Here is a 24004-nt window from a genome sequence, read left to right as displayed (position 1 = left end):
GGATTGAGGCTCAAGTTTTGTAGAGAAAAAGGCCTCCTCCAGCGATGTCTACAAAACCAACATGACATAATATACGGACTCGTACACCATACAAATTTACTAATGCAACAAATATATTTGACAAAAAAAACAAATATATTTGATAAACACGTCTCTTTTTTTTTTTTTTTTTTTTTTTACCCTCTCTACATCCTTTCCATCTCCGACTGTAGTAGTTAAATCAAGTCTTGGTTTCCTAGTCGGTAGTGGTTTCTTTAAGTCCAAGTCCAATTGTATTCCCTTTGTAATTTGGAAGCTAAGTTTTAGGAGATTAAGTGATCTATATAAACCACTACTAGTAGCCTTGTCATGTGAGCCGTGAGTTGAGAAGAATAAGATACATTGGTGCCTGCTAGAGCTCTGCTTGTTTTCGGCTCTCGTCCTTGTTTTTGTTCCTTCGGTTTTCGTTTCGGCTGCAATACTTATTTGACTTTGAGTTTTGTCTTGAATTGTTTTATCCCGTGGGTTCTGTTCTTACAAAGTGGCATTAGAGCTTTGTTTGAGATCCTGAGAAATTAAAATATGGATCCAAATTATTTGCACAATTGTCACGCTTTTATCTTCGATGGTAAAAACAATTTTGAGGCTTGGAGGTCGATGATGAAGAATTTTTTCCAAAATATTGGAGTTTGGAATATTGTCGAAACAGGATATACGGAGCCGATAGAAGGTATAGAATTATCAAGCGATGCAGTTAAAGAATTAAAGAGAAATAGACAGTTGGATTGCAAGGCAATGTACTATCTCAACACTCAAGTCCAGTTGCATGTTGTGGGCTGTAAATCATTAATACTAAACTAGACTTGATTCTATTTGGGGTTGTGGCATTTGTGTTAAAAAAAAAAAAAGAGTACTTTTACAAAATAAAAGCGCTTCTAATACAAGCTCAAAATCAGTAGTGGTTTTTTGAACAAGATTTGTGTTTCCAATAAAAAAAAATTAACTTTATCCATTTGATTATCAATTTTGAATAAATAGAAATTCATTATACTAGGAAAAGAATATGGCCTAGTTTTTTCGTGATTAGCTGTTGAGAAGGCCTAGTTTTCTCAGTGATTCAAGAATTTCATCTTTACTTGGTCCTTGAGACTGAATAATATTTGGGGTGTCTACCGGCAGAACATGGTCAAGCGGATAGCTCCTGTTGCTGTATATTTTAGGGGCATCACTGCAGACTCCCTTCAGGACAACAGTTTTGTGCACTCCACCAACCAGTCCTTCATAGTCCGTGTCTCCGCATTCTCCAACAAAGACGACAACATTTGACAATTTGATTCCCCATCGAACTTGCAAGTACCTTCAGAGTTGCAGGCGGGACAAAACATGATCAAATGAATTGAACTTCGAGCGTGAAAATGAAAATCAGGAGGATAATTAAACAGCAGTGATTACCTAAGAGCTTGAGCTCTGGAGGCTAGAACAGGTATCACATTCAACCCCATACCATTTTGACAATGAATAGCATGACACCGAAGAGCCTGATTCCTCATCAGTTTCCTGATTTCCTTGACTGGTGGCAGCTGTTGAAAGAATTTAGACATCCAAGAAAAGAGATCAAGAATTATGTACTTTGTGGAAGAGATCAAGAAAAGAGAACGTTAAAAAAACTAGTACTACTTTACCACTTCAGGTTCTCTGACTTTGAATGCATAGCAATGCGTGGATCCTGAGTCATGTTCTGTCATAGCTGGTCCATCCTCGTATTTCTTCTTCTGGTTTACAGAAGCCGCCCAACGAACCAAGGTTTTCCTCAGATCATTCGCCCCCCAACGGTAGTCGATATGTAGATGGTAATCTGAGTCGACTATAAAAGGATGGTCAGAAGGCTTTTCCTCAGAACATGAAGAGGGATAGTATATCTCACCACCACTATTACATATAAATGCATCAAAATCTCTCGGTCTAAACCCCCCTAACTTCAAAAGGCAGTTGGTCTCTGATATAGTCAATGCAGTTGACAGTATGAACCCGACGGAGCATGAACTTCTTTCCATACTGCCGGCCTCAACTATTGTCTTGGTGAAACTAGCAAGATCATCCAAAGAGCCACAATCAATAGAAATAACACAAATGAAATTCTTCTTCTTCAGTGTAGGAAATGCACTCTGCTCCGCTTTCTCCGCTGAACCCTTTCCTGACAATGCTAAAGCCGAATTCTCTACCTGGCTCTTCCCATCACCTGCCTCTCGTACCGAATCTAGATCTTTATCAGAACTTCCTGTCTCCTCAACTTTTTCATCATCCAATGACATTTTTAAGCCCAAAGATATGTCCTGAATATCTCTCAAAGACTCTCCGGGGGAGTCCGAGTCTGAATTTGTATGTTCATCATCTTTTCTCAGCCACTGTGGATGCCTCTGTTTGCAACTAGCAATGCGTGCAAGATATGTCTTACAGTGCTCCGGCCACGAGTATAGATGTATATTTTTTAACCCATTCTCCCTACATTTTGCCCAAAGTTTCTTTTCTGAAACAAGCTTCAGAAGTGCATCAGCTATAGATTGCTGGTTATGGGGATCAACTAGCAAACCATTATCAAGAACCTGAAACAAATTAAATGTCAGTCCAGGAAGCCAGCCTCAGACTTCCACTGGAGTTCCACTTGGGGAAAAAAAAAAAGAGTAAAACTCATGAGCAATTAAAAAAGGATCCAGCAATGATGACAAACCCGATGAATGTCAACAGGACCTCCATTTTTTGTGGCGACCATTGGCAAACCATGAGCTGCTGCCTGTTCAGAAAAAAGCAGGTTGAGTTGTACATTCACACACCTAAGATCTCAAGCACAAGTGTAAATAGGAGTTAGGGATGAGAACCTCAATTAAAGTGAGACCAAATGGTTCAATAAAAGCTGGATTTATAAAGACACCCTGCAAAAGAAGTTGATAGGAACTACAAGTGAAAACAATGTAAGCAATGGTAGACATTATCTTTGCTGCACATATTTTGGATTATATGCCTTTTTTTCTTTTTCTTTGTTTTTTAATAGCAAGGGAATGGTGGGATTTAAGAAGCTGGGAGGGGGAAGGGGTATTTGAACCCAGGACCTCTAATCCTGGGGCCTCAACCTCAGCTGCCAACAAACACTTAAGTAATGCCTTGTGGACTATACAGGTTTACCACCCTTTCATTCAAATCTGCTTTTTAACTTCGATTGGTAATGATGATAAGTCTCTGTGTCATGTGTCCTGTGATTTTATTACTACATCTCTGTTATTGAAGTCAAAACAGGCAAGCTTTCCGAAGCCCACTACTAAGCAAAGAACATTTGCATCATCTGCTCAATTGACAAGACAATGTTCCTAAAACAGAACATGAATGACTTTCAATGGTCTCAAACTGAAAAGATAGTACGCGACACCAATATTCTAAGGTTAGCAGCTGCTTATAGCAAACTCATGGAGGCCCCTGGAAGATACCTTAGTTTAAAACGTTCCCAATAGATACCTTAGTTTTTGCTGCCAGCCGATATATGTCAGGAACTTCAGACTGCTTGTGGTGCTTAGGATATGAAACTTGACCATACAGATCATATTTGTCAATCAATTTAACTATTGAAAGAAGAACAGATGAATTTGTGCTGGACATCTCGTCAATTGCATCACGATTTCCCATTATCAAAGTCTGCAATGAAATAGAAAAATGAATCAAAATGAAAAACTGAAATTTGATCAAGAGGAATTGTTTCAAAAATAGAAATATTGCAACAGCCTGGAGAAAGTAGTTCTTGAATACATTCTTACAACAATTGATATAACATACAAGGTTTGCAAGCTCCCTCAGCTGCTGGCACCCTCCAAAAGCTTTGACTAAGTTAATTAAGTTCTTTTTGGGGTCTGGCCTGGCAAGTGCTAGTATCATAGGCTTGCGGGGATTTGAAAAGAAGCGCATTATCTGAAAAGGCATATGCCACAGTGAAGATCGTAAAGCTAATTCAAGTATTTTCTCTAACCAAGCGCTGGTGGGGAATGTGGAAGAACAATTGGTACTGCCTGTCTGTACAATCAATCATAATGGGAGAAAAAGCAATAGTTTTAACCTCAGACCAAATGGGTGGATGTTGAGTTCCAGAGTGTCCTTCACTTTCTCCTCCATCACCTTCCTGGTCCCCGCCATTTTGTGAAGAAATCTTGTGAAATTCCATTCCAGGAGGAATAACCTGTGAAAAAGTCGATGACACAACCTTTACTTAATTCACTGCCAAGAGGCAAAAGTATCTCTCAAGGGGAGTGCATATGCAGGAAGATAATTAATGAACAATTTGAAACATGCAGGACAGAAACAATATCGTTTATCTAAGACATATGAGTAGGCACTTACAACCATACGCGGCATAAACCTTCCGAAACAGCTTACACTGCGTCTGGTTCTTGCTCTAAGTTTGCGCTCTAATATAGGATCAAATCCATCATATAACTGCCACTGCTCTTCTATCTCCTGTCTTGTGCTTGTAATAATTACTTCAGCTGCATCAAGAGAAATCTCTTCAGCCTCTATCCGCCTCATTATTCTGTACATGGAATTAATCTCCTCCCTCGATTGCCGTCCTTGCTTCAATATTTGTTCAAGTTTGTCTCGGCCGAGTGAGTGGCCAGTTAGAAGCATTGGTACATTCAAAGCTCCAGACAATAGAGCAGCAGCATCACCAGCATCTGCATAGTGCCCATGAATGGCAACAGGCCAGATTGGCTGCCCACTACCAATTTGCTCACCAAGAACCTTAGACATCTGTATAACATGGCTAAGTGCACCATCAACAAATTCTGAAACATAAGGCCAGAGATGTTCTTTCGGAATGTATTTATCTTTGGGGCCAAATGGTATGCGTATAATATATGCACCAGAGCTCTCCCCACCTTCATCTGTGGAGTTATCAGATTCAGAGCTTGGTGGATTCAGCATCTCCGTTGGCTCACCATAAGTCCAGTCTACATCTGGCGCTGAAACCTGCCTAGTCAGCAAATCAACACGATAGACTCCAGGCATTGCACCTAATGCTCTAGCAAGTTCCACAACATACTTAACCTGAGCAAGCAAAAGAGTGCAGGAGAAAATCAATTGAATTGACTTTCAAAAGTTGGCATGTAATCATTATGGAAGCCTGATTTTCAGGAAAGGAAAACCAAATTTGCCAAAAAGAAGCCTGGCCATATGTTACATGGGCTCTCACATGATGTAGGAAAATACCACATTTTAACAGACATACTCAGATAACGAACAGAATATGGTTAGATACTTGGAGTAAACTTGAAAAAGGCATCTTAAAGCTAGTTTGTATGTCACCATGCACTTAGTGCTTTTTACACATTTTACATAGCACCTACTTGACCCACAACGGGTGGAGGTGGAATACCATGAGCTAGTTGTAATAGAGTTGCTCCAATCTTATTTTTCAAGTTGTTACAATTCTAGTATGCATCCTGATCTTTGTGTTTTGAACAAAACGAGTAATGAGATATTCTTGTCCACAGTGGAACCCGATTCTCACATTGAGTTCATGTAACATAGGCCAGGCTAAAATCTACCTGGCCCCCAGTATCAGAATCCCGACCAAGCTCCATATTTTCTCCTCGTATCAACCCATGGAGGCTGCAGAAAAACTCAATATGTTAGGATAACTACATTCTATTGAGTCAAAGCTCAATGGTCTCTTGCCAGTTCACAACGGGGATCAAAATGCTTGTTAGGAACACCAAACACTACAAACTAAAGTTAGCAACTTGTATATATTAAGATCTTTTTTTCACTACCTTGGAACCTCTTTTTTTCTTAAAACTGAAATAAAGCATTCGTTTGAAAAACAAGGAATAATTCAGAATGAATTAAGTCTTAAGAAACTTCCGAGTTATGGGATGATAACTCTAAAACTCCTTTGAAAAAGAAAAAGAAAAAATTTCTATTTTTTTCAATAAAATAAATATATATAATATAAATAGTAGACTGGAAATGAAAGTCTATTTCTCGCATCCATCACACAAAAATATCGGATGCAAAACATTTGGTACATGAAGCCACGATCTGATAAATATACATAAAAGTAAACATTTCCTGTAAAGACTCCAAAAGAAAATGGAAGTACCTGATTAGTACGATGTAAAGTTTCTTTTCCTTGTATTGATTAGCCAAATTCGCCATCATGTCCACAGAGCTGACCCTTGACATTCTTCCTCTTGTGCTACCACCATGAGCTGAAAGATCACTCTTCATGTCTGCTTTTTCTCCTTCAGATAATTCTTCTGACATGTCAGCTGTAGCCTCCCATCGGGCTTTTTGACGTTCAACATGCGTTTTGTTCGGACGCTGGGCTTCTTTGCTCTCAATCTATGAAGTAGCAAGAGTATAGAGGCAGGGCCAACCACAAAATGTAAATGAAGATTGTGAAAGGCGCCACTTTGTGAACTAATAATATTGTTTTTCGTTTATTACTAACTTCTGTACTGATCAATGAATAGAGCAAATGCATTATGCAAATAGCAATGCGATTTGCAAATGAAAATGAAAAACCAATAACGTATCAGTGCAATGATGCCCCTAAACTGATTAAGTCACACCTCCAAATCAGAGAAGAATGAGAGAGAAATGGCGAAATTGCATTCACAACCAACAATGACACAAATAGTGAACATCTTAAATAAAAGATAGAAGCAAAACACAAAACCACATTGAAAAAAAAAAAAAAAAGAGGGACCTTTCTCTTCTTGCGAGCCAAATTCCAAATCCTCCAGGACATGTTCTCTAATCTAGTATTCCTTTCTTGGGAATCTTTAATCGAGGAAGCCTGCAAAAATGAATTTACAATCACTCAAAATACTACAAGCCTTAAATGCATGCAGATGAATTAGTAACGCTACTGACCGTAACTGAACTGGGGAGCAAAAATAGATATTTATAGGAGCTGCAAAATGCATGCGAGATGAGGAGATAACAAGTATTGAGAAGCAGATACCAGGTGGCACTTACGCTAGCCCAGGAGCGATGAAGGTCGGTCTCATCGAAACCGCTGATAACTTCCTCAACGAAGTAGCGGGCGGGGCAAAAGCGGCCCCGCTCCCTCAACATCAGAGATGGCTTGGAGTCGCCGGCCGTTCCGCCAGCTGGATCCTTCACATCCAGGATCGCATTCAGATAACTGTTTATCCAATCGTTTCCCGCCATGTTTCTTTGTTTCCGGTTTTTCTTCAATTTGATTGGTTGATATATCTATAGATATCTATATATATATATATATGGTAATGTGGTAACCCAACCGGATAAGGAATCAAAACCCACAAGCACGCATTAGCAGATGTTGATGGAAACAAATGATGTTAGGATAATGGGTGTATTTCTGATGATGAGAATTACCCCACCATTCTTGATGTTTTTGATGGAATGAGTAACTGCATGCGGATTTGGATAAAGAATGTAATAATGGGTCTAAAATGGTGTGAGGGAAAGATGTGAAAAATGGAAGCATAATGGAGTGATGGACATGGTTAATCAGTGGTAGAAAGAGGAAGCCACAACACAACGGCAGTGTCGCAGAGTTTCTGGTGGTGGGGGTGTCACTCTTCCGATTTACCAGTTGTAGTGTGCCACTCTCATCTGATTTTAGCGTACACGTTTTTTTTAAAATAAAAAAAAAATCTGAAACCAAACCGGATTTGCATTTGCTTCACGTTTGTTTGATTAAAAAAAAATTTTTTGCAAGAATTTAGAATGCAACAGTCCTGCATTATTTCCGACGGGATGTAACCCAAAGAAATTGTCACCGGCTCCAAAGGTATTGCAGCAATGTGCCTTTGAAGGATCCTTGCTGAAAATGAATTGTCCAAATTATCCGAAGATCACAAATAAATAATATATTATATTAAAGTTTTGATCATGAAATATAAGTCAAGGAAACAAAAGAAATTTCAGTTTCCCACGGATTTTGTCCGGTCAAATCCTATTTTTGACAAGGTTATTTTATATATAAAGTGAGAGGGAGGGATTTGGTGGAAACGAATTATATCATGTAATATATTTTCTAATCTTACCTTATTTATAAAGAGATTACAATATTTTAAATGCTCACCTTCCTACCATCATTCCATATCTATAGCAATGTTTTAAAACTCGGATCGGCCATCGACTCGATCGACGTCAGGGGTCAATGCATTCGACCAGTTCGAACCATCTAAGATCCGAATGATATCATGATGATGTTATAAATATATTTAATTTTAAAATAATATATTAAGTAAAATTTCTATAAACACATTAATACTAATAAAGGTAGATTCAATATATGTTTGATGTTTTTAAGATACTTTACAAGAAAATACAAATAAGGTAGTATAATTAAGTAGCAGTTTATGTAATTTACAATTTATTGCATATTCAACAAGTTTAGAATCTAATTGGAGGCTTATTTGAAAAGTAATACAAGAATTTATGGCTGTAGCTAAGAGTTCTAAAATGCTTCTAGGTGTAATAATAGTTTTCTAGTACTCTAGGGGTCAAACCGTAAAATTGCTAAAACTTCTTCCTATTTCGACTTCTCTACAATAGCATGAGTTTTTCTTCTTTTCCATTTTGTTTTTCATTTTTTCCTTTTTCAGTTTTGTCTTTTTTTCTTCTCAAAATCACAAATCTTAAACTTTAGTCTTTAATTTTCTTTCACACTTCTCTATTCTCCATCTCCCCATCTTTTTGTCTTTTTATCATTTTTTTAATATAAGATCTATAATTAGATCTTGTTTGAGAAATATGTTTAAAAGTAATTTTTTGATGGGTTGAAAATTGGTTGATGGAAGAAAGGTTGATTTTGTAAATGGGTTGGAAAACTATGTATTGGGAAAGGCCAAAGCGGGCTCAAGAAGAAGAAGGAGGAGAAAAAAAAAAGTAAAAGGGGAAAAAAAAAAAGAAAAATTGGGTTTTTACTGGTTTAGCCGATTTTCGATTGAACCGATTTTTGACCGAGTTTGATCAGGTTCTTGTTAGACGGTTTTATGAGCTAACTCGAACCGAATGCTTGATTGATTCTCAATTTAACCGATTGGACCGACCGAGCCAGCCCAAGTTTGAAAACACGTATCTATAGTAGCACACATATTGGATGTGCCCTAATCACTAGTGTTAATTCAAACTAGACTGCTAACTAAATTCAAGTTCAACCAATTGAATTGACCAGCCAGTTCTAGTTTCAAAATACTATTCTAAGAATATTTTAAATCTTATGTGAAGAAAGAAGCATGTTAGAGAGTCGAACCAATAAACTAGTCAAATATATGATACGGAATTATATGTATTGGAGTCAGTCAAATATGCTATATGGGATTATATAAGTTAGCTGTAAATTAAATTTTGTAAGATCTATCACTTCTACTTTTTTGTATGTATTTCCATGTCTAGTAACAAATATTAGACTTTCCAAAAGAAAAAACACAGAATGATTTTGTGTATATATATCATATATATATATATATATATATATATATATATATTTTTTTTTTTTTTTTTTGTTTGGCCCCAGGGGCCGTTGATCAACTCCAATATTCGTCCTTACCCTTTGGTGAGCAGGTCAGAGTTTGCACTACAATTTAATCCCACAGCCTGCCAGTTCAATTTTTTTCTAGGGTGAGTCTTAATACAAATCCATGCTAGGAATTTTTTTCTTTTTTTGGGTCGAGAGGATGCTAGTATTTCATAAATTATGCTTTTACTATGGCTTGCCCCATCATAAATTATGCTTTTACAAGTACTTCATAAATTTGAAGTTTTTTTTTTTTTTACTCTTCCAGGCATTTTAAATGATGAAGTAATTAATTTTGGTGTATATCTTGATAAGATTTAAGTCGCCACAGCAGAGACAGGCATTGGTTAATTATAAATGGGATTTGGGGCCGATTCCTTTTAACTGTTTTCCAGACACGAGGGAACGTTCGAGCAGGGGTCAACCCAACTGTCAAGAGGCGCACGTGATAGGCTGACCTGTTTTGGTCTGGTGGCCTGCTCAAGACTCGAGCGGCTCGCGAGCAGCTCGAGTCAAAGCTCGGCTCGAGCTCGGTCAACACGAGCTCGAGCCGAGCTCGAGCCCGGTCAACACGAGCTCGAGCCGTTCGTCAAGACACACGAGGCGAGCTCGAGCCTTCATTTCTTAAGCTCGATAGCTCGACGAGCCGCTCGTTTGGCTCGAGTAAATGTGAAATTATAAAAATACCCTTGAATCAATTAAAATTTATAACTTTCTGCACACTTGACTCGGAGTCTAAGCTACAATCGACTGTCCCAAACTCCTTCGATTAGGTTAACTTCTCTCCGCCGACCAGCTGTCCCAAACTCCCACTGCCATCGCTGCTACTGCTAGCTCCCTCTCCACTTCCTCCCACTTCGGCCACTGCCATTGTTGCTACTGCTAGCTCCATCTCCACCACTTCCTCCCACTGCCATCGCTGCACAGTAGCTCCATCTCCGCCACTTCCGCCAGCTCCACTTCAGCAACCTCCAAGCCGCGCAAGAATCTGAGTGCGCAACCCACTGATGGAGGCTGACTGACGGACGAGGATCTGGAAGGCCATCTCCGGGCTTTGTCTAAGCTTTTCCAGCATCGCAAGTGTGCCACCCGCTGAGCCCATCTCCACCACTCCCTACCGTCATCCTCATATCAGTCCACTGGATTTTGTCCCTAGATTTTGCAGGTATGTACTGAGATTTTTTTTCTTTTCCTTTTCCTTTTTCTTTGGAATTTGGAAGGTGATCCACTTTGCTCTGCTTTGAAGTAGTAATAACAAGGGGTAAATGAAATTCGATGTCATGCTTTTTGGTACTGTCTTGATGATAGTTTGATCTACTGGTTCTGTTTTTGCTTCCAAGTTGACTGATGGTTCTCTCCGTTCTTATCCTTTTTGGGTTTTCCAAAAATCTGCTTTTTAAAAGCCAACCTCAGCTGCCCCTTGTAGCCTTTCATTTCTATTTCCGTAGGTTTGGTTTGAGTTTGGGGATAAGAAATTTGGGTTCATGTGAACTTGATTGATAGGTCTTACTCGAACTTTTGTATAACAAGATCCGCGTGTGATATTGAAAAGAGTGATGAAACTGAAGTATTTTAATCTTATAAGAAATTTTTATTTTTTGAACTATTGCTTGCAATAGATTCATGTCAATCTTGAATATCTTTAGATTTTGGTGAATGTTGTATTTCTTTTTTGTTTTAATTGCTTTCGAGCTTTTGTGGGGCAGTCGGCAAAATGGGCAATAGAAAAAACAATGGAATCCTGTTACCATGTGCTTCTTTGCTGCTTTAGGTGAAAAAAAAAAAAAGAACTATTTTCGTTTGTCTTCACATCCTGCTATCCAAATAATTTATTCACTATCTCGTATTCTTGTTATGCAGGTATAAGTTCTTTTCCTGGCAGAATGCAATTCCAATTCTTCTGCAACTTCTTGCATTAGTGAAATGCTTGTTTAGCTGAATTTTATATTGCTTGATAGAGGTTTCAAAGTGTGGTTCTTTTCTTCTTATGATGGCAGAAACTATTAATTTGTATTAGTGGATAATTTTGGAGAATTTGTATTAGTGGACATTTGGAGAATTATGATTGTATTAGTGCTGTTTCGTGCTTAAATTTCCAGAAATTTTCGAGCTATTTTCGAGTTCGAACTCGAGCTCCTAACGAGCTAGAAATCGAGTTGCCTTCGAGCTTCATGCGAGCCAGAAAATCGAGCGCAACTCGAGCTATTCGCGAGCCAGAATTCGAGCTAAGCTCGCGAGCCATAAACGAGTCGATCTCGAGTTTTCCTTTTCCTACATCGAGCCGAGCTCGAGCACTATTTTTCGAGCTCGACGAGCTCGAGCTCGCATATAAACAATCCTAACTCGACTCGATAAGTTCAAAACTCGACTCGACTCGGCTCGTTTGCACCCCTCCTGTGTATGACTGCAAACAAATCGAACCGAGTCGAGTTTTGGCCTAATCGAGTCGAGTCTTGATATAATTTTAGTGAACTCGAACTCGAGCTCGAGCTCGACGAGCCGACAATTTCAAGCTCGAGTTCGAGCTCGAAAAAAATAAAAAATAATTATTTTTATTTTTTAAAAAATAAATAAAATAATATTTTTTTAATAAATAATAAAATATTAAGGATATTTATGTAATTTTACTATTAAAATAATATATATATATACTTAAAATAAAAAAATAAAAAAATAAAAAATATATATATATATATTTAAAATAAATATATATATATATATATACTCGAGCTCACGAGCCGCGAGTTTAATATCTTGAACTCGAGTTTGAATTCGATTTCGACTCGAGCCAGCTCGAGCTCGAATCGAGCCACTCGCAAGCGGATCGGTTCGTTTGCAACCCTAGTCTGGTGATAAGCACTATGACTAAGCAAAGCACGGCTGAGAAGTGACACAAAACTGATCTCTCGTTCGTTTCTTGTTTTTTTTTTTTCTGGGGTGAATAAAAAGTTATCTTGTTTAGTTCCTTCAACAAGTACCCAAAATTTCTTCTTTGCATGTTTGCCCACAAATGAATTCCAGGGATTTTCATTTGTGCCCTTGGATTAGTTTTCATTTGGATTTTAAAGTTATTTTTTATTTCATATACATTATATTACAAAAAGAAAAAGCACTCTATTTTTTCAAAAAAATTATTCCAAATAATCTCAATGACAAAAAAATATGACGTATATTATAGCTACTTTTTTAAACTCTTCACTTGCTTATGAAATGCATTATAAAACCATTTGGATGAAACAGAGGACATCACACAATATGCAAATCAAGCATTTCAGTTCAAAACTTCAAATATGCTTAAAGAGTAATAAGAAAAGTTAACAAGATAGTCTGGGATTTGTACATCTCAAAATCAAGTAGTTCAAGAATAACAGAGAATGGACATTATTGAGTAACTAAAATCTTATGAATTTCAAGTGTACCTCCTCTTGAAGAATTGATTCATCCATTTCTTTTTTTTAAATTTTTTTCCCATTTATTTGGAATAGATATAAGATGTTTTAGAGGACCCAAAAGAAAAAGAGAAAATGATAACAAGAAATCTTACTAGTAATGCATACTATCCTTTAGAAATTCTTTCTTTACCAATTGGATTTTGTGAAATACAAAAAAAAACCCCAAAATTACGTACTAATTACAAACTAACCAAGAACCTATGAGAAAAAGAAATTTGAAGATAGTGATGGCCTACCACCTCGGCCTAAATATAGTAGTACTAGTACCGTCTACAAAAGGGGAAACAATACTAAGAGGGAAGGATGGAGATCCCAAAAGGAAAGAATATGAAGATGTCTCTTTCTTGCTCCAGACCAGAGGGTCAATCGAACTTATCAGAAACATATTATTGAATGATGTTAATTTGATTACTCAATCATTAATAAATTCTTTAAAATTAAACAAGACCTGCAAATTATCTCCGTGCATACCTGTCTTAACTGCCCAACCAGAGCTCTGTTACTCTCTCTTTCAAACAAGAAAACGTGTCCCTATCCAAACAAAAAACGTGTCCCCTTCAATGGCTTCCTGTCACTGCCATCATTATTGATCATCATTTTCGACCACGAGGAGTCAATTTCTGAGCTTGTCTACTAGCAATATTTCAGGGGTCGATTCTTCTTTCTTAATAGTGTCAAAAAGAGAGAGATGGGCTTCGTTCTGGGTTTCATTTTAGGTGCTGCGTTAGGCCTTGGTTTGATAGTTGGGTTTGCTCGATATCAACATATCAGATCCAAAAATCGCTCTGATTTGGTATGTATTCAATATCCCTTAACACCCTTTTTCTCATTCTCACTATATCTTTCTGTTTTTCATGCTTGGCCAATGCTGTATCGATTGAATCATCTTCTTAACTCGATAGATATTGATTGTCTTAACATGTTGGAGTGATTTTCATCCTTTCATGTGTGTAATGTATCTTACAGGCAGCAACCATTGCAGCTTTTGCAAGGATGACTGTTCAGGATTCCAGAAAACTTCTGCCACCCGAGTCCTATCCTTCTTGGGTAGTCTTTACACAGCGACAGAAGTTGAGTTAAATTGCCTCCCTCTGCTTTGGTGTACAAGACTGTCTTTGTGTGGTTATGTCTTGATATCCAATGCATGCTATACTTTACTTTTCAAGAAATTGGATGTTCTCGCGATTACTTTGTCATTTAGACAGTAATAAATCCGCCTATTTTTATTTATTTCAGTTAACTTGGCTCAATCATCACCTTGACAAGCTCTGGCCATATATTAACGAGGTAATTCCTTTTAAAAAAAAAAAAAAAAAAAAATTTAACCTCAGTGCTTGTCATGATAAGGAAAGTTTATTGTTCGTTAATCACCGCAGGGTATAATCGTTAGGATGTTGAAATTTGACATATTATCTCGATAAGTTTTTCTTCATATTTTGGCATAGGCAGCTTCTGAATTGATAAGAAGCTCGGTTGAGCCAACCCTTGAGGAATACAGACCCGCTATCATAGCATCTTTGAAGTTTTCAAAGTTGACCCTCGGTACTGTGGCCCCACAATTTACAGGCAAGTTCAATTTCTATTCTCTTTTCTTTTATTTGACATTTGTGAAACTTATAGTATGATGAATGAGATGCTAAGTAGACATGTGTTATCAGTTAATTTAATTGGTTATAACTGGTTTTCCAAAGAGAATAGCGACAGTAATATTGTTGAATTGTGTTTTAGTTTGTTAGAACAATGTTTAAACTAGGATTTTGGTGTTCTTGTGCTGCATCCCTGGCTAATGAACTTCTTGTGTCTAGTTTTAGGACATAAAAGTAGCAGGCTGTTAATTCTTTAACTGCTCGTATAGGGAAAAATTTAGAACTGGCTTTTAGCTGGATTCACTTGTTATGGCTTCTTTTGATGATACTACTAACACCTCAAGAATGAATCATTTAGGACATGCAATTGGCTGATATGCCTAGAGTTTGGAAACAAAATCTTTTCTGTTCACTACAAAGGTTTCTATTGGCTATTTGGAACACTTATAGTAGGAAAGTTAGAATTTCAGGTAAATCCAGTCTCAGTAGAAAATATTTGCTCATCCTATGAAAGGAATTCAGAAACCAAACTAAGATCAAAGAGATCAATGCGGATAGATTGGATTGATTGGTTAATGAGAGAGAAAGAGAGAGAGAGAGAGAGAGTTAAAGTCATGTAACTTTCAGCCAAAATCAGGATATTCAAATTGATGAAATATTTATCTAGCTCAACAAAATTCAAGATAATTACAAAACAGTTCACAAATGTCATCATTTGATCATCCTGGTGGCACTTTTCTTCAATCAACAATTTCACACTTCATGACTTCCAATTCTGTTTTTTGGCTTTCTTGCCCTTGCTGACTAAAACAAGAAAGACAATGATCGCATATTCCTTATCTTACTTTAGAAGACTATAGAATGAGTGTCAAATCTTTAAGCATCCTGCAAAAATGTTGTCTTAAAGGAAGAAGGTCACTAATGGATGATGGGCATGAAATTATGTAGTTCACTTTCTTTGTATTTGGGAGGTAGGTTGTGCTTGAAACCAATGAGAGTAATCATTCATGCGCATGTGACATAAAAAGGACCAAGATTAAAAAAAAAATTTGTCCCCTTCTGAACTATAAAGAGTAAAATTTATGTTTTTCATGTATTGGACACTAATAAACAGCCAGAAACTTTCTTGATGTCTTGCAGGAATTGCCGTGATTGATGGTGATGTTGGGGAAATTGTTATGGAGTTGGAGTTGCAGTGGGATGGAAATCCCAGCATTATAATCGACATCGAAACCAGAGTTGGAGTTAAACTACCAATACAGGTTTTTGTTCATTTAATTCACTAAAGGGACTTATGAAATTCATGCATATATCCATGTTGGTATAGGAATATAATGGCAACACTTTTTGAAATGATTGATAATGTGTCAACTCCATTACTCCTTAAATGTGTTGTAGATATTAATTTAAAAATCTCAGGATAGCAAACATTTTTTAGAATTTTATTATCCAATATTTTCAATTAATTATGCATTGCTTCGCTGATCTATATTCTTGTAGACAGCTCTGACTTATATTTCCTTCTTGTGTATCTTCAACCTCGAAGCATATTGGCATATATGTGAATTAGTTGTTTTTGTAGGTCTTTCTGAACTCAAGAACTACTTCAGTTTGGACCTGGTGAAGTTGGCATACGAATTAATGTTCTCAAGAACTTAACAATCTAAATTCTCTCTATACATTCTTTTTAGATGAATGTATACATACAGCCTGTTAACATATCCTGTGGAAGGATAGATATGGCAGAAACAGCCTCCCGTTTATTTTGAAGGAGATACTCTTTCTGAATTCGATCTGAACGAACTTAAGATCGTTTATTCCAATGCCACATTTCTTGGGAAAATGATATGTTGGTTCTGCTACTTTTAAATGCACTTCTTCAGACTCAATGATATGTTGGCATGCCTTGGACAGATTCTTTTCCTGATTAAAATGGCTAATTCTTATTCTTCAACTATCTTGTAATATTTTTTAATAGATCTAACACTTTACTTCTGTTAGCTGGTTTTTTTCCTGTAAAAGTGTTTGATACCTATCTTGAATCTTGACCATACAGAGTTTGTTCATTTAAACTAGTAGATTAGATTCCCAGACCGCTTTCATTCCTGCTAATCTAGCTTCGTATCCTCCCCCTGATTCATTTTCATGAATGCTGTATTTGAAAGGTTTTAACTTTAAGTTGTTTGATTTGCCAGTCTTGTCCTAGAGTAATGGAGAGTACTGTGCATGTAGTAGTTGTTTGGGATTGACAATCAGCTAATAGACAGTCTATTAAATTCTAAGAATACTACATTGTGTTACGTTTGAACACATCTGTTGGTATTTATATCATTTAGATTAGCAAGAACATATCCTAGCAATAATGTCCTTGGGCTAGTATACAACTGGACTAATTTTTAAGTACTCCTTTTGGTACCTTTCTTAGAATGTGCGTTATACGAAAACTAAGAAATTACTTTTCATGTCTCATACAAATTACTGTTAACAGTATGATATATTTTATGAGTGAGCGCCTGTGTATAAAGTTCAGCCTGCATAATTTAGTATTACTTTATTTGTTTGATGCAGGTCAAGAATATTGGATTTACCGGGGTTTTCAGATTAATGTTCAAACCCCTGGTTGATGAATTTCCTTGTTTTGGAGCTGTATGTTACTCCCTGAGACAAAAGGTGAACCACCCTTTATGCATTTCAATACAACTGAACTAACATACACGCACAATTGAAAATTCCATTTTCAGACACAGATTTACATGTAGTCATATGTGTAAGCATGTATATATGAATATGTTTGTGTTACTCATTTCCTTGAGGATAAAATTTTTATTTTGGAGCTGCACTTAATTTTGTTATATTTCTGCAGAAAAATCTGGATTTTACCCTCAAAGTTGTTGGTGGTGAAATCACAGCAATTCCTGGAATATCTGATTCTATTGAGGTTTGGGAGCTCTTCCTCTTTTAAATCTGTTGCATCGATACACTATTAGAAGTAATTGTTGGATAGGTCATGCAATATTTTGTAAGTAAATGGAGTGTATCACCAAAATCATAATGCATTGCTTGGGTTTAGAAATGTGGTCTCCTTCCTGTTTCTATTCATAACAACTAAAATCATTGGGCAAACTAAAAATGTGGGCATGGACATTTTTTGTTGTTAGGAGTTTCTTTGCTTGTTCTCTTCTGATTACTTTGATGACTTTGACACATTTCAGGTGCATACGCTGCCATTTTTGTATTGTTAAAGGTTGACAATGTTAATCTGCATTTGGTCCAACAGTAGACTATTTTATCTATTACTCATTAGCTTGCACTGGAACTAGCCAATGACATTTTGGTTATTCAATTGTGATACTGTAGAATATCTGGGTAACATCTAGTAGAGTAGTTGAAAAGGTAGGTTATTTACCCAAAACATCGATATCTGTTAGGAAAGTATAGAAATAATGTTGGTTTTGTCGGTTTTCCCAAACTAAGGACATCAATTCCTAAAAAACAGACTTCTTCTTTCTCTACTGACAGTTTTCTTCTTTCTACTGAACTTTCTCCATTTTTCCCTCTCCTCCTCCTCCAGTCTCTTCTCCAGAGTTTCCAACTGAACAACATATTCACTTTAGTTGCACAGCCTACAAGGCCCAATATTAGTAGTACTAGTCTACTTCTGTAATCATCCACTTCGCCCTGCACCCAGTTTTTATTCTTGCCCTGCACTTTCTTTTTGTTAGTATCCTTGTTTTCGAGAATTAATAGGTTTTGCTCTTACTCATCATGGACAATGAGGATGACTTCTGTTCCTGTTGCTAATGCATTTTGAAGTTGAAGGCCGTGAGGACAGCCTTATGGCCTGCCTCTTTATGCCAACATGATTCTGCCTGCAATCTACTTTAACTTCTTTATCACTGCAATTATCTAGCTGTTGGGATTTAGCTGACAGAGCAAATGAAAGAAGGCACCCGTGCTGTGGCAGTTTGATATCGGCATGGTGGTGGAGAGGGAGTTATTGGGAGTGAAAGATGCTAAGGGAGGCACCACAGATGATCTGTTTTTGTGGCTGCCCTTCTGCTCTATGATTCCCTTCTTGTATGTGCATAGAGAATTGATTAAGGAGAAGAGAAGAAGGAGAAGGAGAAGAAGAGGAGAGGGCAGAATGGAGGGAGTTTGGGAAAAAAGAATAACCATAACAGCAGAAGAAGGAACATTGGCAGAAGAAGAAAAGGAAACTATAAATTTGATTTCCTATGAATTGCTTTCCCTATCTTGGGAACAGGAATAAAACCAACACTATTTCTTTAATTTGCAATAAAGTTAGCAATATGAGGATAAAAGACCCACTGAAGTTGCCTAACTAATTTATGATTGGATGACTGCCGCTATAGTGAATTACTGCTTTGCTCAACTATTCTGAAAACAAAGGATTACATTTATTAATTATGTGTGTTACTCTTTGTATTGGTGAAATAATTTCAAAAGTTTCATGCAGAGCATTTTAAGATCTTACAAGTTTTCGCAAAACTCATAAGTATGTGATAATATCGGATACAAGCTGCTTGTGAGTCAAAAGTTAGAATATTATCCTTCTCAGGTTTTAGTAGCAGCAAATGACTCTCATTGCCTTTTTAATGGAAATATTTTTAGATTATGAACATGGAAGGATTTGTTATGTGGTTGCCTTTCTTTTTGTACAGGAAATGATACGAGATGCCATTGAAGATTCTATCACCTGGCCAGTTCGTAAGATTGTTCCCATATTACCAGGAGACTATAGGTAAAAATCAGCCTCCCACTCAGTTTAGAAAAAGCCTCAAGTTCTTAGCTGTTTTTAGTCTTTCAACAAATTGTTATTTATTATTGCTGGGACAACTCAATTTGGCATCACACTGTAGTTGTAGAAGTAAATCGATCCTGTCAAGTAGTGGGAAGGTACTAGGGATAAATTAATGGAGAATACATTGTTAAACAGTTTTAACATTATTTGCATACTTAATTTAATTCTTGATCCAGGTAGTCATATTTTTCCAGATGTAATTGGTCTTTGTATTGCTAAGGTAGTCGTAGTTCAAAAGCACCTTTGCTAGTTGCAACAATGCTTATGTGCTTCATAAATGCTCTGGTTTTCTTTGTTTCCCTCATGCAAATTTAAGTCTAGCAAAACATACATGTCCATCATGGGATTTTAAATGTAGCAATGTTGATGGTCATTCTGCGTAAGCTATACATTTTTTCTTATTAGAATTTCTCTCTCATTAAAAATATGCATCTTTGCCATTTAAATATAATTACTGTGATACACTTAATTTTTGCTGGTCTTACATGCTGAGCGATTTTACTCTGTCAATGGAAAAGACTTCGTCTCAAGATAAGTTGAATATTTATTTGACTATAATGCAGAATGCTGGCTTAACTGGTAGAAATAGAGTTATCTTTGTAGCATCAGCACTCCAGAGCCTATCTTCAGTAGAAACAAACGACAGATTGCTTGACAGCAGAAATAAGCTGAAGTAGATTATTTGTCAGGAAAAACAGACTTGGTGTCAATTAAATCTTTTTTTTTTTTTGGGTCTACTGCAACTTATGGTAGTTACTCTTTTCTCCCCTAAGTTCTTCTAACCATGTCACATAATTATCTTCCTAGAGGAGAAAGTTATTAATTCAAAACTTCTCTACTGTTGTAGTCATGAGCACCCTTGATCCACTTTTTAGTTGAAAATGTAGCCTTGTCCACGTAATAAATTTTGAATTTGATGGTAGTATTTGTTCTATAATGCTTTGATTACAGTGACTTAGAGCTAAAGCCTGTTGGAATACTAGATGTGAAGCTTGTAGAAGCTAAGGAGTTGACAAACAAGGACTTCATTGGGAAATCTGATCCATATGCAGAATTGTTCATACGCCCGCTGCGCAACAGGACAAAAACTAGCAAAACAATTGTGAGAAATCAAATCTGTCTAATCCTGTTTGTTCTAACATTCCATTCATTCTTGTACTGAATGCATTTCCACATTACTTTCTAGAACAACCAAATAAACCCAATTTGGAATGAACATTTTGAGTTCATAGTTGAAGATGTCTCCACTCAAAACTTGACAATAAGGATTTATGACGACGAAGGGATTCAAGCTTCTGAATTCATTGGTTGTGCTCGAATTTTGTTGAAGGACCTTCAACCTGGGAAGGTTAAAGATGTCTGGTTGAAACTTGTGAAAGATTTGGAGATTCAAAGGGATACAAAGAACAGGGGTCAGGTGAGAAGGGAAGAGTCAAATTTTTTGCAATGTTAAGGTTTTATGGCTATGATTAATTGCTGTTGTTAATGACTGCAGTAAATGGACAAGTGAATTAATCCATGTCTGTAAGTAAATTGAATTTTCATATGCCTATTTAATCGTTGAAATTGAACATCACAGTCATATTATAAAAATGAAGAAAAGTAACAGATTGAGCACATGTGCAGAGATCCAAAAAGAGAAGAAAAGGTATGCCATACAACAATAGATGGAGGAATTAGTTGGTATAGGAACATAGCTGTAGTCCTGTTCTCTTACTAGCCATGTGTGGTGATTAGGCCTGTAATAAGGTACAGGCCATAATTTTGAGAAAATTGGTCATGACAATTTGTTTTCCATTCATTTACTGGCATTTTGAGGGGTACATGATAGCTTTGAAGGAGTACTGCAATAAGGGGTATTAACTTATGCTTTTATAATCTGTGGCTGAGAAGTCAATGTCTTCTTGGGTTAATTCCCCAAGTATTAGCTACTCTGCATGGTATCATAACAAGTTACAACTACCGAGCATGATAACTAAGTATTTTATGACATGACGTGGAATTTTACTTCTTTGCATCTCCAAAAGATAGCTCATGATGTTTATGTGGATGACAAAACCTCACTGACTCTTTGCTAATCCACACCCAAAATTCTGATTTAAAATTGTAGATCAACATATTTGGATGCTGGATGTTTCTCTTCTCTTATATTAGTTTGTTTTCTACACTTCCTTCAATACCTTTGTGCTTCCTGTCTCTGGATTTGTTATGTATTACAGGTTCATTTGGAGCTTTTATACTGTCCGTTTGGGAGTGAGAGTGCATTGCTGACTCGCTTCAACCCCGACTTTAGATTGACTGACTTGGAGAAGGCCCTTAAGCAGGATATTGACTCTGATGATACAGAAAAACCTGCTTTACACAGGAAAAGGGATGTTATCGTCAGAGGAGTTCTCTCTGTCACAGTAATATCTGCAGAAGATTTACCAGCTACTGATTTTATGGGAAAATCTGATCCATTTGTGGTACTTGAAATGAAGAAGTCCAAACAGAAGAACAAGACGAGGGTAAGGTTTTGATTACCTATGGTCGCTAAATTTGGTTTGCCCTTTAAAGAATGAGAACTTCAAGGAAAATGTAAAAAGGAAACTTTCCTGGAAATGCTACAATCTTATTTGTCATATTCTATTTTGTTGATGACTGAAGAATTACTTGATCTCCCTGGTTTTCTCTTATAACTTTTCTCTTACAATCCATTTTATTTTGCATACCTTCGTAAAGGTTATAGGGTCTGTTCTCATTTGGTTTTAATTTTTTTACAATAGTAGTTCCTAGGCTTAATGTTTAAAGGATTGAATCTGTACATTTGTGTAATATACTTTTGAAAGAAAAAGCTGTCTTTGTGGTGCAGAATACGAAAAGGAAATTTAGCTAACAATTTCCTTTATTTTTTTTGCACCACTTTAAGAAACACCTAGGGGTTGCTTTCTGGATTAAACTACCTCTTCCAGCTTGAATTACATTTAAAACCATAGTCACAGGCAAATGAAATCACCTAAAAACATCTGTCAAGCAATACAATTCAGAATCAACTTATTTGAAGCAAATGAGATGTCCACCTTGCCAGCACTTATTTTAACTTAATGGCTTGACAATTGCATAATGTTTACTATTACTTTTCATCATCTCAGGTTTTGAATGACACCTTAAATCCAGTTTGGAATCAAACCTTTGACTTTGTTGTGGAGGACGGATTGCATGACTTGTTAATGTTGGAAGTCTACGACCATGACACATTTGGGAAGGTAACCCTTTTAGCTGCTTCCATTTCTTCTGTCTCACCAAGTTACATTAGCACTTTGCTTGTTTCAGTTTCTTGAAAGCGTGAATCAATATAAATTTTCCACCAAACTAAGTAAGCTATAATGTGTTGAAGTGCCAATTTGAAGATACTGAATTTATTTATTTATTTTTGAAGAAAACTTGTTCAGGACTTGATCTTAAGTTTACAACTCCTCCTCCCTTCCACCACCATTTGAAGACTACACAAGACATATAATCTCCAAACTTGTGGTTGTATAGAAGTATGCAATCGCAACTCTGCTATGGAAATAAATTGCCATTGCTTAATGATTGTAGAACACTGGGCAACTCTGATGGATAACTCTCATGAGCTATATAATACTTTGATGGTGTTGGCTATCGTTTTTGAATTCGTTCTTCTTAATGACTCTTTTTGTGTAAAAAGTATTGCTACTAAATTGGCAGAGGGCTCTTGACTGTTTTTGGTAACGACGAAATGACCACAACTTTCTTTGAGTTTTAGCTTCCCTTTTCGGGTACTGGGAGAAGCACTGTGTCTGGTTATTAAGGCTCGAATTTTTTGTTTTTTCCTCGCCATTTTTGTATCCTGCCTTTCTCTTAAAGAGTTTGGAAGTATTTAACCATATGGAGTGAGATTTAGTTGTTGCACAGCTGAACTTATGCCAACTGATGTTTCAGGATAAAATGGGAAGATGCGTCATGACACTCACAAGGGTTATACTGGAGGAAGAATTTACAGATGTTTTCCCAGTAGATGGTACTCCTTCCGGGAAGCTTAATCTGCATCTCAAGTGGACACCGCAGCTAATAGTGAAAGAGTGAAGGCTGTAATGAAATGCGAAATAGATGTCCAATATGTTCTGTTGTGTTTCTTAGAAAATCTGCTTGAGCACTCACGAGTATCAATGAGAACTAAGGAGAAATGAGGGGGACGGTGAAAAACCTCCATTTGACAGGGGTGTTGGAGTTTTGTATGTTCAAGGGAGGAGTAGATGTGGAGGATGGAGGAAATTATGGGGGATCAGGTTTTGCTCAATCATGTAAAGTTTCACATTGTTGTAATTGCAATCATGTTTTGTTTCGAAAAGATCACAGAAAAACTCATTGTTCCTATAATCATTCTATTCAAAGTGTGATTTTATGCTCGGCCTCCAGGTCTTCGATCTTCCAAAATTCTCTCGACTAACTTCATCAGCTTTTGTGGTTAGGCAAATTTCATTTTCTAGGCATATCCCCCCTTGCATGCAGGGGTACAATACATAACTGAAATATGGCTGGTGAAACTTGATACCATCTGGATTACCTTGTGCCGAGAAAGCAATGCTGTCTCCTTTCTTATTTTTTG

General features: G+C 36.8%; 2 protein-coding genes and 1 long non-coding RNA gene across 4 annotated transcripts; 2 read left to right on the top strand and 1 right to left on the bottom strand.

Moving 5' to 3' along the window:
• Window positions 1–895: 895 nt before the first annotated feature.
• LOC113703487 (probable sucrose-phosphate synthase 1) lies at window positions 896–7194 on the bottom strand. The gene is made up of 13 exons (XM_027224865.2): window positions 7000–7194; window positions 6728–6817; window positions 6119–6360; window positions 5565–5628; window positions 4360–5064; window positions 4079–4198; window positions 3802–3933; window positions 3487–3663; window positions 2856–2909; window positions 2708–2770; window positions 1662–2582; window positions 1432–1559; window positions 896–1336 (listed from the first exon to the last, which is right to left on the bottom strand). Exons 1-13 carry the CDS (start codon window positions 7192–7194, stop codon window positions 1063–1065), a joined length of 3165 nt encoding a protein of 1054 aa, XP_027080666.1. The 3' UTR covers window positions 896–1062.
• Window positions 7195–10272: 3078 nt separating this feature from the next.
• Window positions 10273–11594, top strand: LOC113703163 (uncharacterized). Its single transcript, XR_003451369.2, has 2 exons — window positions 10273–10700; window positions 11396–11594. It is a non-coding gene; the product is annotated as an uncharacterized lncRNA (long non-coding RNA).
• Window positions 11595–13287: 1693 nt separating this feature from the next.
• Window positions 13288–23809, top strand: LOC113703613 (synaptotagmin-5-like). Of its 2 annotated transcripts, XM_072062053.1 has the most exons (13): window positions 13288–13780; window positions 13954–14060; window positions 14226–14274; window positions 14433–14553; window positions 15714–15835; window positions 17142–17243; window positions 17437–17511; window positions 19256–19335; window positions 20347–20497; window positions 20582–20812; window positions 21615–21902; window positions 22527–22640; window positions 23338–23809. In XM_072062053.1, exons 1-13 carry the CDS (start codon window positions 13676–13678, stop codon window positions 23479–23481), a joined length of 1689 nt encoding a protein of 562 aa, XP_071918154.1. In that variant the 5' UTR covers window positions 13288–13675; the 3' UTR covers window positions 23482–23809. The 2 variants fall into 2 exon arrangements, with proteins under 2 accessions (XP_071918154.1, XP_071918155.1); XM_072062054.1 differs by lacking the exon at window positions 13954–14060 and having other exon boundaries at window positions 14224–14274.
• Window positions 23810–24004: the final 195 nt, after the last annotated feature.

The sequence above is a fragment of the Coffea arabica genome, chromosome 8e (assembly GCF_036785885.1).
Source record: "Coffea arabica cultivar ET-39 chromosome 8e, Coffea Arabica ET-39 HiFi, whole genome shotgun sequence".
Taxonomy (NCBI): Eukaryota; Viridiplantae; Streptophyta; class Magnoliopsida; order Gentianales; family Rubiaceae; genus Coffea; species Coffea arabica.
The sequence above is the reverse complement of the archived record's forward strand: the minus strand, read 5'-3'. Positions and strand labels throughout refer to the sequence as shown.

Excerpts from the sequence above, each read along its gene's own strand:
- LOC113703487 (XM_027224865.2), bottom strand. The coding sequence starts at position 7,194 with ATGGCGGGAAACGATTGGATAAACAGTTATCTGAATGCGATCCTGGAT. Across the intron at positions 3,664-3,801 it reads TGAGGGAGCTTGCAAACCTT|ACTTTGATAATGGGAAATCG; the intron begins GTATGTTATATC and ends ATTTCATTGCAG. Across the intron at positions 2,583-2,707 it reads GTCCTGTTGACATTCATCGG|GTTCTTGATAATGGTTTGCT; the intron begins GTTTGTCATCAT and ends AATTTGTTTCAG.
- LOC113703613 (XM_072062053.1), top strand. The coding sequence starts at position 13,676 with ATGGGCTTCGTTCTGGGTTTCATTTTAGGTGCTGCGTTAGGCCTTGGT. Across the intron at positions 19,336-20,346 it reads ATATTACCAGGAGACTATAG|TGACTTAGAGCTAAAGCCTG; the intron begins GTAAAAATCAGC and ends CTTTGATTACAG. Across the intron at positions 21,903-22,526 it reads AACAGAAGAACAAGACGAGG|GTTTTGAATGACACCTTAAA; the intron begins GTAAGGTTTTGA and ends TCATCATCTCAG.